Genomic DNA, 12,812 nt, shown 5'->3' on the forward strand with positions numbered 1-12,812 from the left:
GTCGGGTTCATGCTCGTCATCACAATGTTCACGTGTATCTTACTATTTACCCCAATTCGCAGGCATCCCTCAGTCGGGTTCACATTTGCCACTTTATCACAGTTCCTTTAGTTTTGTGCAAACTTTCACAACGTGTCAAAGACTTTCGACTGTACAAGGGGTTTGGCTTGACCTTTGTATGACCACTTTGACACTTCACGTTTTCCTTTCTAGTTTTGCTAACCAAAAAAGTTCTTAGTTCAATAAGTTCTCTTTCTTTCAGGAGAGGAGTACCAGCTAGAGTCTTTCAAATGATCACCCACGTGGCGCCGGACCCCTCTATTTCTCATACCGATTTCACTCACAAAAGACCTCTGTCTACTATCTTCTATCTTCACATACAATGTTGACACTGCAACCTTGAGCCTAACACAGTCCGGTTGACTATCAGGTTCTTCCGACTCACCGGCTGTGCTGAACTCGCTGGCGGTTCCATTGCCGCTGGAGTGAATGACTGCACCACAACGGCAACCACGTCTCCCCGGCCTGTCTATCAGTGCAGGAGGGTACCATGTACCACTGACATCCGTTACACTGTTCGCCAGCTGTGATTCCCGGTCTTATGTTTCTTTCATCAAAGGCTTTGTGGGTCTGGTTTGAAAAGGGCAAGTGCAACTCCCTCGAAAAGGGGTGGGGGGGTACAGTTTCTGAGTACCCTACCGGGCAGGATAGGGAAAAGGTGTCATAAGGAAGGGGATACTGTGTCTCACCCTTCGGTGTCCCACTTCCACTCCCCGAGGACCCCCCATCCAGGTGATCCTCCCCCACTGGTCCACCCCAGGAACTGGATCCAAGATCCAATAGCGATGGCCGTGTCCTGGCCACCTGGATGACAGATCCCCGGGAACTAGTTGGTGAGACACCTTCAGGTTGCTCACATCGGCTAGCCCAGTTTATGTTGGTACTAGCAAAGAGGCGGGTGGCCGTAGCCTGGAAGAGACCCCAGGGTCCATCAGTGGTCTATTGGAAGGAGGGTTTTCGCAGATGGGGGATGATGGAGTTGGACATATTAAAGAAAACTAGAGATCCCGAGGAGGAAGAAGGGGCAACGGTGGAATGGGGCCAGCTGTTGGATGAGCGAAGGTTTCCAGTGGATTTTTTTTTAAAAAACAGAGAGGAACGAATATTAACGAAGAAGGATGGGTGGGTTAGGGGGGAGAACTAACAGACGGGGGAGATTCCTGGACCATGGGGAGGGGGGTGGGGTCAGTGTGTACCTCACTAGATCATGCTGTCCTTTTTTCAAAGCAGTGCTGTAATGTTATGGTCCTGTGCACTGTGCTGTATTTCCATATGTATACTGAAACTCAAATAAACAGAGGTTTAAATAAAAAAAAAAAAATGAAGGTCACCTCTCCTTAAGAGTTTAATTAATACGGTCTAAACAATGGCAAAAGCATCTGCTTTTCTTGTGTCACTTATCAAACTAGCCCATCACGAACACTCTAGGGCACCTTGGACTACCTTCTATGTGATAGACATACCAGACCATGACATAAAACATCCGAAATTCCAGATGTAGGGGGTTGTAAAACTTGGATAAACCAATCCCTTCTGAGGGGGCAAGAAGAGATACTGTTCGTATTCTAAAGTTCTCCTGTAGGTGTTTGACAACTAGGGTTGCCTTGCAGTGAAACCATGTTACCAGCAGAAGTGATCCTAGTACTCCTGCAAGAGTTATCACAGAACCACAATCAGCAAGACAAGTTTTTAGGGGAACAGTTATGCTCTCAACTAAGATGCATTACCAGGGGGGAGTAACTTGTTCATCGAATGGATTGTGTCCTCCCACGTATTCGTCATCTTTAATAGACTCCCAAAGCGGTGTTTGATTTGGAAGGAGTAAGAATTTAGTTTTCAAAGGTTTTCATGTACTGAATGGAGGACCGCTTTTCCAAAACTTCCATCCTGACCAAGGGAAGACTCAAGGCAGTAATGCTTTGTGAATGTGTGAATAGTAGACCACGTAACTGCATCACACATATTTTTGATCGGTACACCCCTTTGCAGTGCTGTAGAGGTAGCCATGCCCCTGGTGGAATGGGCCCTTAATCCTTCCGGAGGATCCTTGCCCGCTAGACTGTAGCATTCGGAAATCCCCAGAATGATCCACCTGGATAAGGTCTGTTTTGTCACAGCCTGACCCAGTTTGTGACCTGTAAAGCCTATAAAAAGCTTGTCAATACAAAGTCTGGATAACCTAGATATGTAAAATCTCAAAGCTCTGCATGGATCCAATCTATGCAATCTCTACTCCCCTTTGCCAGGATGAGGTGGAGGTTAGAATGTGGGCAATACAATTTTCTGCCCTACATGAAAATCAGAAATGATTTTAGGTAAAAATGAAGGCTTAATCCTCAGAACAACCCTATCCTTGTGGAAGATAGTAAAGAGTGGCATGGATGAAAGTGCCTGCAATTAACTCACTCTACGGGCTGAGGTTAATGCTACCGAGAGAATAGTTTTAAATGTTAACAACCTTAACACACATGAATGTAAACGTTCAAAGGGTGCACACATTAGAAACATTAGTACCAGATTAAGGTCCCAAACTGGAACCTGGAAAGGAGATGGGGATGTGGGGTTAGGAGGGGGGGGGAGAACACATTGGCGAGTCCCTTTAGAAATTGTGTCACCAGTGGGATTTTGAAATATGAACATTCTTCTGACAAGTGCTTAAAGATGGATAGCGCCGCCAAATAGCCCTTAATAGTTCCAACCTGGAGCCCCAGATTGGTTAAGGATAATAGAAAAGATAACACTTCCGGTGTTTTGCATAGAAAAGGGTCTACATTCTTGTCTTTGCACCAGCTGCAGCATTTGTTCCAATGGCAACGGGACAAGGACTTTGTTGCTGGCCTTCTGGTCGAAAGCAAAATCTCCATTATGTCATATGGGAGGTCCCAATCCTTGTATCTCAGTCTTTCAGAAACCATACGTGAAGGCTGAGTGTCTTGACCACTGGATGGAGAACCCAACCATCCTCCCGCGAGAGAAGGTCCTCTCTTAGTGCAAGACGTATTGGAGGGCAGATGGACATGTCCAGAAAGTGTGGGGTACCATGTCCTCCTGGCCCAATCTGAGGCAATTAGGATCATGTGTTTCCCGAACTTTCTCAACCTGCTGATCATGTGAGGAATGACAGGGACTTGAGGAAACGCATACAGGAGTGGAAATTCTCAGTCCACTATGAATGCGTCCCCTAGAGCTCCTCTTGGACAAAATTCTCTGGAGCAGATCAGTTTGCACTTCCGGTTAACATTGGTTGTGAAGAGATCACTGGAGGGGTTCCCCAAAGGGTGAAGATCTCTTGAAGGACTTCCTGAGCTACTGCCCACTCGTGGGAAACTGTGCTCTGCCTGCTCAAAGCGTCTTCCGCTGTGTTGTCCTCTCCAGCTAGGTGAACTGCTAATAGAGAGATTCCATCCTCAATTGCCCAATACCAGAGCTGCATTGCCTCTCTGCACAGTGGTAGTGACCCTACACCTCCTCTCTTGTTGAGGTTGTACATGGCCACTGTGTTTTCCGTCATTATCAGGTATTTCTTTCTCCGTACAGAGGGCAGAAAAGCCTTCAGCGCAAGTCCGATTGCCCTCAGCACCAAAAGATTGATATGTAGTTTGGACTCCGATGGAGACCAACAACTGCTGATTGTCAGATTGTTGGTGCGGGCTCCGCACCCCGTGAGTGAAGCGTCCGTCACTACGGTTATCTCCGGCCATGGTTGCCAAAAATATTTGCCCTTCGGAATGTTGTCCTTTCAGGTCCACCACAGGAGATCCTGTGCGACCCTGCTTGGAACCTGAAGTAGGTCTGACATGTTTCCTGAGAACTGGGACCATTGTGTCCTGAGGGCCCATTGAAGGGATCTCATTCTCAGGCGAGCCTCTGGCATCAGAAAAATGCACGATGCCATGAGACCGAACAACCTCAAAATAAATGTAATCGAATGCCGGGAGACGCTGGGCACTTTGAAATTTGCAGACCATCTGTAGACTGTCTTGAGCCTTCACCTCGGATGGCGAGCTCTTTCCAAAGAATGCATCGAGTACAGATCTGATAAACTGGAGCTTTTGAGAAGGTGTCATTTGGGATTTTTTGTAATTGAGGGAGTAGCCCAGTCAGTGAAGAGAGTGGCAGGTGACACTGAGATGATCCAAGACTTGTTCCAGAGAACATTCCCTGATCAGCCAATCATCCAGGTAGGGGTAGACGTGAATGCCCCCCCTCTCCCGAGACTCGCTGCCACCACCGCCATCAGTTTGGTGAAAACCCTTGGGGCAGAAGTTAGCCCAAATTTGAAACTGATAATGAGAACTGCCAAATGCAAACCTCAGGTATTTTCTGTGCTTGAGATGGATTGGCACATGAAAATAAGCATCCTGAAGGTCTAATGACACCATCCAATCCTGGAGCTGGAGGGCCTGAAGGATCTGAGAAAGTGTGACCTTCTTGAACTTGTCATTCCTGAGGAACTTGTTCAAGTATCTCAAGTCCAAGATGGGTCTAAGTCCTCCATCCTTCATGGGCATTAGGAAATATGGAGAGTACCATCCCTTGTTCCTCTCCAATACAGGCACCGGTTCTATAGCGCCTTTCTCTAGCAGGGTCAAAATTTCCTGTACAAGAAGCGGATCTGAAACCCTCAAAGAGTGGCTCCCCGGTGGATGGTTCTGAGGTCTCTGAATGAAAGGGAGGCAGTAACCGTGGGCTATTGTTTCCAATGCCCAAGCATCTGAATTAATGTCTCGCCATTCTTTCAGATGCTGAGACAGTCTGCCTACCACTGGTGCTTTGTGACTCAAGACCTCAGAGAGGTTTTGAGGCGGCTGATGCAGTGGCTGTTGTTAAGGATGCCCCTGCTTGAGCTGGCTTTGCACCTCTCCCTCGTCCACCACGAGGGGAATCTTCTTTGGCCTCTTTGACCAGCTATTCCTCTTGCTTTTCGAACTGAGGAGTAGTAGCAAAAAGATCTACTCCTCCAAGGCTGTCCACTGGGCGAAAAAGCTGAGGCTGCCCAATAGTGGCACCTAAGGATGTGGCTGCCGCCTTTGAGGTCTGCAACTTTTCAAGACTTTCATCGGCCTTGTTGCCAAAAAGGTGAGACCCACCAAAAGGCACGTTGAGAAGTCTGGATTGCACATCCAGCGCAAATCCAGACTTCCTCAACCACGCAAATCTGCGTATTACGGTGCTAGTTGCCATGGTTCTGCTGATACGGTCAGCAGAATCCAGACCCGATTGAAGAGACTCACACGTGGCTTCTTTGCCGTCTCTAACAATAGCCAAGAACCCGCCTCTTTCCTCCCTCCCCCTCGGGAATGTGCTCTGCTGCCATGGAAATACAGTCCCATAGAGTGAATGAGAATTTTGCAAGGCATTATGTGTATTTGGCTGATTTAAGAGCCATGCTCCCTGCAGAAGATACTTTTCTTGCCCATCCATCTACTCTCTTGTCATGCCTATTTGGAGGGATAGTTGGATAAGCTGCCTGTTTGGAAGTTGCAGTAGCTGCCTACACCACCAGACTCTGGAGTGGGGTGATTAGACAGGTAGTCGGGTCACTACTGGAAGGGTGGCATTTTTTGGTCAGATTCTTGTTTACTCCCGGATTAGTCTCTGGCGTCTCCCAATTGCTGCCACCCTTTTTTGAAGAGCAATATGAAGTGCTAAAATAGGATCCATTTACGGATCCTTATCAAGGATGTCCGTCAGATCATCCTGTTCAAATGGGAGGTTAGGCCTACTCCACCACATATAGTCTACAACTCTAGACATTAGCTGTCTATATGAAGCATCTGGAAATCCAGCTCTGGTAAGGTGTCTACCCCACTGGCTGTTTGTAAATTATCATTAAGATCTTGCAATCTTGACTCTTCCGAAATAAAGCTTTCAGGCACATTTGGTGTACCAATTTGTAGACCAAAAGGCGCATTATTGTCTTATGGCTTATTCTCCTCATAAATTGAGGTGAGACATTTTAAATAATCTTTACTTGGCAAAGGAATGTAGGTCTTGTCTGAGATAGACATCAGAGGCTTAATCGTGAACTCGACACTCGAGGAGTCGTCAAAATCGTTTTCGGCTTTGATGACACCATTGGTTTAGATGGTGCAGTTGGCGTTGACGGTACGGCTGGCGGCGAGGGCACAGCCGGTGTCTATGGCGCAGCCAATGTCGAGGGCGTAGTTGGCATCGAGCGCACAGATGGCATCGACAACCTTGACCTATGTTTGGACTTACGGCTCGAATCTCTCAATGAGGATTGGTAGAGCATGGCTTGCCGAGTGTTTTTGTTTTTTAAATATTTTTAGCATTTCAGATCTAAATGCTTCCCATTCGGCAGGTGTGGAACTTTTTTGTGGGACAATAGACCCACTCAGAGGAGGTGTCTGATGACGAAGTCGAAGAAGACATCCTGTTGAGCCTCTTTTTAAGACTTCCTCGACGACGATGAGGAGTGGCGGGAGCCAATCCTCGATCTTGATCTTTTAACCTTCTTCCTTCGACGAGATTCGCCTCTCGGCTCATTGGACGAAGGTCGATGGGGATTTTCTGGGGCTTTTACCTACCGCCAATTTCCCCTTTCGCTCCTTCAGAGACTTTCCAGTCATTGACTGGCACTTGGAGTAGGCCGAGGTCTTATGCTCTACCCCGAGACACCACAGTCAAACTCGGTGTGGGTCTGTTAACGACATCTTAGAATCACAATCTCGACACTTCTTGAACCCGGTCTTCGGGGTAGTAGGTGTCGAGGAAGAAGACATTATCGCAAAGAACAAAGGAAGCGTTCTGTAGTTTCTCGAAGCAATAGCTCACGCGGAAATAACGGAACTGTAGCCAATGGGTGCTCAATGTGCTATATATGCCTTCGATGACATCCTCGAGACGGAGGCCCTCGAGGGACATCGAGTCGACTGCATCGACGCACAGCGCCCTCTGCCGAAGCTGGATATCGACTATCAAAGATGAGGAATACGTGGGAGGACACAAACCATTAGAGGAATTGTTTGCGGGTCCTCTCTTTGCTGGTATCTGGGCGCTTAGTCAAGACAACTTAGTATACATACATACACACTTATAGATAGGTAGTGAAACATAATACATGCAATACATGCAAGATAGGGCATGGTACAGAACGCTAAATCAGACAAATAACAGTCAAAAAGCAGCAACTGCTAACATAAGATAGGTGTACTTATATACATTAGTCAGTGAGAGGGCTATACATAATGAAGGTCTAGTGAAATCTAGATTATGGTCTCAAACAGTACGTGCAGTGCCCTTGGTGAGGAGCCATTTTTTAGTTTGGTCCTGTGATTGAAGCCAGTTGGTCAATTTGCTACGCGAGAAGCGTGTGCCACCAGATTATGCAGAGCTTAACCGCCAGGTACGCTGGCGTGCTACTTGGGACTGCTTTGTAGAGGATACATGCAGTCATGAACAATATCCTGGCTTGGGGTGGAAGCCAATGTAGTACGCATAGGATGGGGGTAATTTGGTCTTTTTCCGTATCAAGATGTGAGCGTAGTAGACTGCTTTTAGGGGAGCCAAGTGAGCAGCTGGGAGCCCTGTCAAGAGAGGGGCGCAAGAGCGCAAGGGCCTGCACTACGGTCCGGAAGTCCTGCAGCAGAATGAAGGGTTTGATTTTTCAAAGGGTAGAGATTCTGAACCAGGCTATTTTGGCCTTCTTGGCTATGTGTTTCTGGAAGGACAGATTGCTGTCAATGGTGAAGCCTAAGGATTTTTCTGATGCTGAGAGTTGTGGTCTGTCAAATCCCTCTATGCGCATATCGAGGACAATTTCAGTCTTCGATGGGTTTAGTTTGAGGTAGGCAGTCAACATCCAGGACTGGATGATGGCTAAGTAAGCGCAGAGACGAATGATGTCCTGCATTCTATTTACTCTCATGTACAACTGAATATCGTCTGCGTATTGGTGGATGGATATATTGGGATCTTTGAGGAGAGTGTCCAGAGGCTCCATATAAAGGTTAAAAAGGATTGGTGAAAGGATGGAGCCTTGGGAGACTCTGCAGGAGACCTGGATTTGGTTAGAATGCGATAAATTAATCTGGACAGCCTGGTTTCTGCCTGAGATGTAAGAGGTAAACCAATTCAGGACAGTGCCAGAGAATGTCATCCTGTCAGCATGGAGTGAGAGAAGGATGCAGTGGTCGGCGGTGTCGAATGCAGCCGAGGGTTCAAGGGGGATGAGGAGGTATGAGTCACCCTTATCCATGATTTGGAGAGCATCATACACCACCTGGGTGGTGGCTGTCTCAATGCTACACTTTGGGCGGGACCTGACTGATAGTCATTTAGGAGGTGGAGTTGTTAGATTCTGGCGAGTAGTTATGATATGATATGGCATGGCATTTGTAACGGCCTGTACACAAGTGTTTCAAGGCGCGATGAGGCGGGGTGGGGGAACAAGGGGAGACAGACAACGATCCTACTAGGCCAGGTGTCATTCAGATCGCGCAAGTGCAAGGGTAGGGGGACTGGGAAAAGTGCAAGGGGAAGGGGAGAGGGGAAAGTGCAGTACATGGTTAGTAGAATACAAGATAAATAATAGGGCCAGCTGGTGGAAAGTGCAAGGAAAGTGCAGTACATTGTTAGTAGAATACAAGATAAATAAAAGGGCCAGCTGGTGGCAAGGCAAAGGTAAGTGCTGGGAGAAGGGACTGTAGGATACAGAGACAGTCCCGTAGTGCAGGTAGGCAGTGCAGTGAAGAGTGGCTGGGCCAAGGACCGAGATCGGTGAGTGGCCCAGTTGCAGATTCAGTGCAGGTTCAGTGATTTTAGCAGGGGAGAGAGGGAGAGAAAGCAGAGGCAAAGAGGAAGGTTTGGAGGTGCTTCCGGAACCGGAGATGGTTCTCCTCAAGTTTCAGGGAGGCAGGAAGGCTGTTCCAGAGGGAGGCCCCTGCTGCGGAGAGAGATCTACCCCCAGCTCGTTGCTTGGAGAAGCGGCTGACCCTGAGGTAGTTGGAGGTGGATGAGCAAGAGCTCGAGAAGGAAGATATTTAGCAAGAGAGAGTTGAAGGTATTTTGGCCCAAGGCCCCAGAAGGCCTTGTGGACAATGCAGTTGTGTAGCAACTACTTTTTCCAATATTTTGCCAATAAACTGTAGGTTTGTAACGGGCCTGTTGTTGGCCAGGTCGTCTGGATCTATGGTTGGTTTTTTCAAAAGAGGTCATATGAGCCCAGTCTTGAGGGTATCCAGGAATTATCCTTCTGCGAGGGAGGCAATTGTTTAATCATGGAGGTCGGAATAATATCGTCAAAAAAGTAGGTTTGAGAGAGGCAATCATTTTTAGAAGATCCGGGGGAAAGAGAGGAAAGAATTTGGTCCAGAGGGGCACTGTGTGAGCCGGGGTTCAGTGGATGATATTGCTGTGAGGTTGATTCTATGGTCTTTTGGATTTTGTCTATTTTCTCAATAGAAAATGGGTTGATTCTGTTGCATTTTTCCCCCCCGAGTTGCTGGTACCTCTGGGTCGGGTGAGGGTTTGGTACAATGCTTTACTACTTCAAAGAGGGCTTTGTTCCTGTTAGAGGCTGCCGCAATGGTGGTGGAATAGTAAGCAGCTTTGGCCTCGGTAATCAGAATCCTACGGTTTGCGCACAGAGATTTAAGGTTGGTGAGGTCTCTAGAGTTATGTTTTTTGTGCCACCATTTCTCAAGGGCTCTGATTGAGCGTTTGTTGGAGGCTAGCTCAGGCTAGTTGCAGTAAAGAACACCAGGTTCTCAATATAATAAAGGTACATTTTTATGTAGTGACACACAGTGCTACAGATAAGATTTGGAAGTGGGAGCATTTTACTCCCTATTTTTTAAAGTGGAGAGTAAAGTGATTTTGCACGGAGTAAAAACAGCCTTATTCCCAATGGAAGTCTTTAATAAGCGGGAAAAAATGTTTGAACTTCAAAAACTAGAAATCTTTTGTATTCATGCCCGTTACAATATTCATTTTTACCTCTTCAGCCAAGGTAGTAATAATAGGAGGTTTATTTTGTGGCATGATGTGCACAGCTGGTCCAAACATATTCATGGAGCTCTGTGGGTGAAAGCAGGTGGACATGCTCCTATCTATGGGTCTATTTCCTATATTTGTTGGAAGTATTTCTACTCCCTATATTTATTTTCTGTGAGTATTTGCCTATTTTTAGGGAGCAAAGGTGGCTAATACATCCCTTATATGTAGGTCTTGTCACTAATGTCAGATACTATCCACTTTTAGGCACTGTAATAATAGCTGTTATTCTACAAGTCAATGGTACTCGATTTATCGACTTCTGAAAGACTAGGTTGGCTGGCTAGAAATCACACCTACAGTCCCAGGTTGAATGCAGATATTTGAAGCAAGCGATTACCTCGCTCAGCTATTTTACTGGCAGTATGTTAGTAAACTCGCCACACAAGAGGAAAGGAGGGCATTAATTATCAACAAGGAAACCGGTCCTACTTTCTGCTTTCCTATTGTTGGACAATTTATGCTCCAGTTCTTCCAGTGTGCTATAATCGGCCCTGAAATCACTTTTCTTGCTGTACAGATGTCCATTTTTGTCTTTTTCAAGGTTTGCAATTCTGAGAAGAAAAAAAGAAAGATATGAGAAATTACCTTAACATAAAAACAAAGAAACAAAAAGAGGCAACACAAATTACTGTCGTTTAATGTTGCGAATTGAGAAGCAGCAAAGGATCATTTTTGTCCTTCAGAAATGTTGATAATTTAACAAAACATTATAGAACAGAATTAACCTCTTGTGTTTTGCAAAATAATGTGTACTACTATAGTCATGGTAGATTAAACATATGACAATCATTTGTAGCTCTAGGTCTTGTTTTTTCTTGTAGACGTGCTTGCTCAGTAATCTAGAACTAGCTGTGACATCACATTGGCTCTCTGGCTATGTTGTTTGATTCTTTATTAGATTTTTTTAAATTTCGAACACGCACCAGACAGATTCAACTATATTCGGGCGCAGATGGCAACTATTAAAACCGAGCATACACAGTGCATGAATTAAATTATAGAACTGTGACAGGTCTATCTAAACAGAAACGTTTTCAACCTTTTCCTGGACATGGCCAGCGATTCACATGTTCTGATCTCCAGAGGGAGTTCATTCCAGATTTGTGGCCCGAACAATCCGAATCTTCTGTCTCCCCTGGAGATCAGATTGGACCGTGGAACACAGATCAAGAGTTTGTCTCCAGAACGGAGCTCTCTACTTGCGCAATACCGGACAATCTTCTCTGCAAGATAGTCTGAGGCGAGCCCCCTCAAGCATTTATATATCAGGCATGCCACTTTAAATTTAATCCTGTCCTCCACCATAAGCCAGTGGAGGGATCTCAGTAACGTGGAGACATGGTCCCACTTCCTAAGGTGTCCTATCACTCTAACTGCAGCATTCTGCGCATTCTGCAATCTGGTGACTTGTTTGGTTGAGATTCCTGCTAAGAGGCTGTTGCAGTAGTCCAGGTGGGGGTTGGTCATTGCCCCCACCACCACTGCCTGAGCCTCTGTCATGATAAAAGGGAGCACATTCCTCAGTAACCGTAGTGCATGGAATACTGCCTTCACCTTGGCCCACACCTGTGCTTCACTGGCAAGATTCTCGTGCCATATACAGCCCAAGTTTTTAATTTTTTTGGCGTAGTGAAGATGTTCCCCCAAAATCAACAGGGGTCTCTGTCTCTCTGCAAACATTTTACTCTTAGGGCCAAACAGTAGCATCTCTGTCTTAGTTGCATTCAACTGCAGCCGATTGCATGTCATACAGTTATTAAGTTTGTCCATACACAAATTTATTTCCAAAACGCATCGTCAATATTCTCTATCTCAATGTAGATCTGAGTTTCGTCAGCGTACGAATGGAATCGCAGACCATACCTCTTAAATATATTGAATACTGGACAAAAATACAAATTAAAGATTAAAGGGGACAGGGATGAACCATGAAGCACCCCACAATCAAGGCAAACCATCTCAGAGGTGAAACCTTCCAGGACCACTCTTTGCGTCTTATCCTTAAAAAAGGATTCAAACCACTGTACTACCTTTTCCAAGGCCTTCCCTGCATGCCTAATGCGTTGTAGCATAATCGAGTGGTCCACCATATCAAAGGCTGCGGAAAGGTCCAGCATCAATAATACCGCAGACCCCCCGTTGTCTGCAGCCTCCAACAGGTCATTGTGCACTGCTAGGAGAGCTGCCTCCATCCCATATTTGGAACGGAACCCAGATTGTAGCTAATCCAACAGACTGACTCTCCCTGTCCACAAACGCCTGAAATTGTGTACAAACTACCTTCTCTAAAATCTTTGTGGGCCATATCAGGTCATATCATGCTGTGTCAATTAATAGTGGCACAAACCGTGACAAAGCCAAGATGGCGGCTGAGACGTACGTGGAGTGCTGAAGCTATGTAGTAACACATCAGCACTCTGAGCCGAAGCGTGACTGATTTCACCTGGAAATGCCCTGAGATGTTGCCCCTTCAGCCTGACCACTGTCGAATCAACTTTTGTTGCCAGCAGAAGGCAGAGGAGAAGGGAACCTGCACGTTCTCGGAGTGCCACCCAATCCTGAAGAGAAGCCCGGGGAGCTAAAACCACCTAGTTTAGATTGCAGCAGTGTGGACCATGGATGGTCACACCTGTAAAAAGACAGGTCCACCTCTGGGTTTCAGCGGTGGCGGCAGGCTCAGGCATGCCCCGTGGGAAGCAGAGAGATTGTGAATTTCCATGCTACTCCGAGGC

General features: G+C 46.4%; 1 protein-coding gene across 2 annotated transcripts in view; it reads right to left on the minus strand.

Moving 5' to 3' along the window:
- The window catches only part of CCDC112 (coiled-coil domain containing 112), a 530,811-nt gene that overhangs the window by 355,730 nt on the left and 162,269 nt on the right, over positions 1 to 12,812 (minus strand). For both annotated transcript variants that reach the window (XM_069625516.1, XM_069625515.1), the window contains exon 3: positions 10,510 to 10,631. In XM_069625516.1, coding sequence (XP_069481617.1) covers positions 10,510 to 10,631 — 122 coding nt within the window. The remainder of the gene's footprint in view (positions 1 to 10,509; positions 10,632 to 12,812) is intronic.

This window comes from Ambystoma mexicanum, chromosome 6p (genome assembly GCF_040938575.1).
Source record: "Ambystoma mexicanum isolate Mex_15411 chromosome 6p, UKY_AmexF1_1, whole genome shotgun sequence".
Classification (NCBI taxonomy): domain Eukaryota; kingdom Metazoa; phylum Chordata; class Amphibia; order Caudata; family Ambystomatidae; genus Ambystoma; species Ambystoma mexicanum.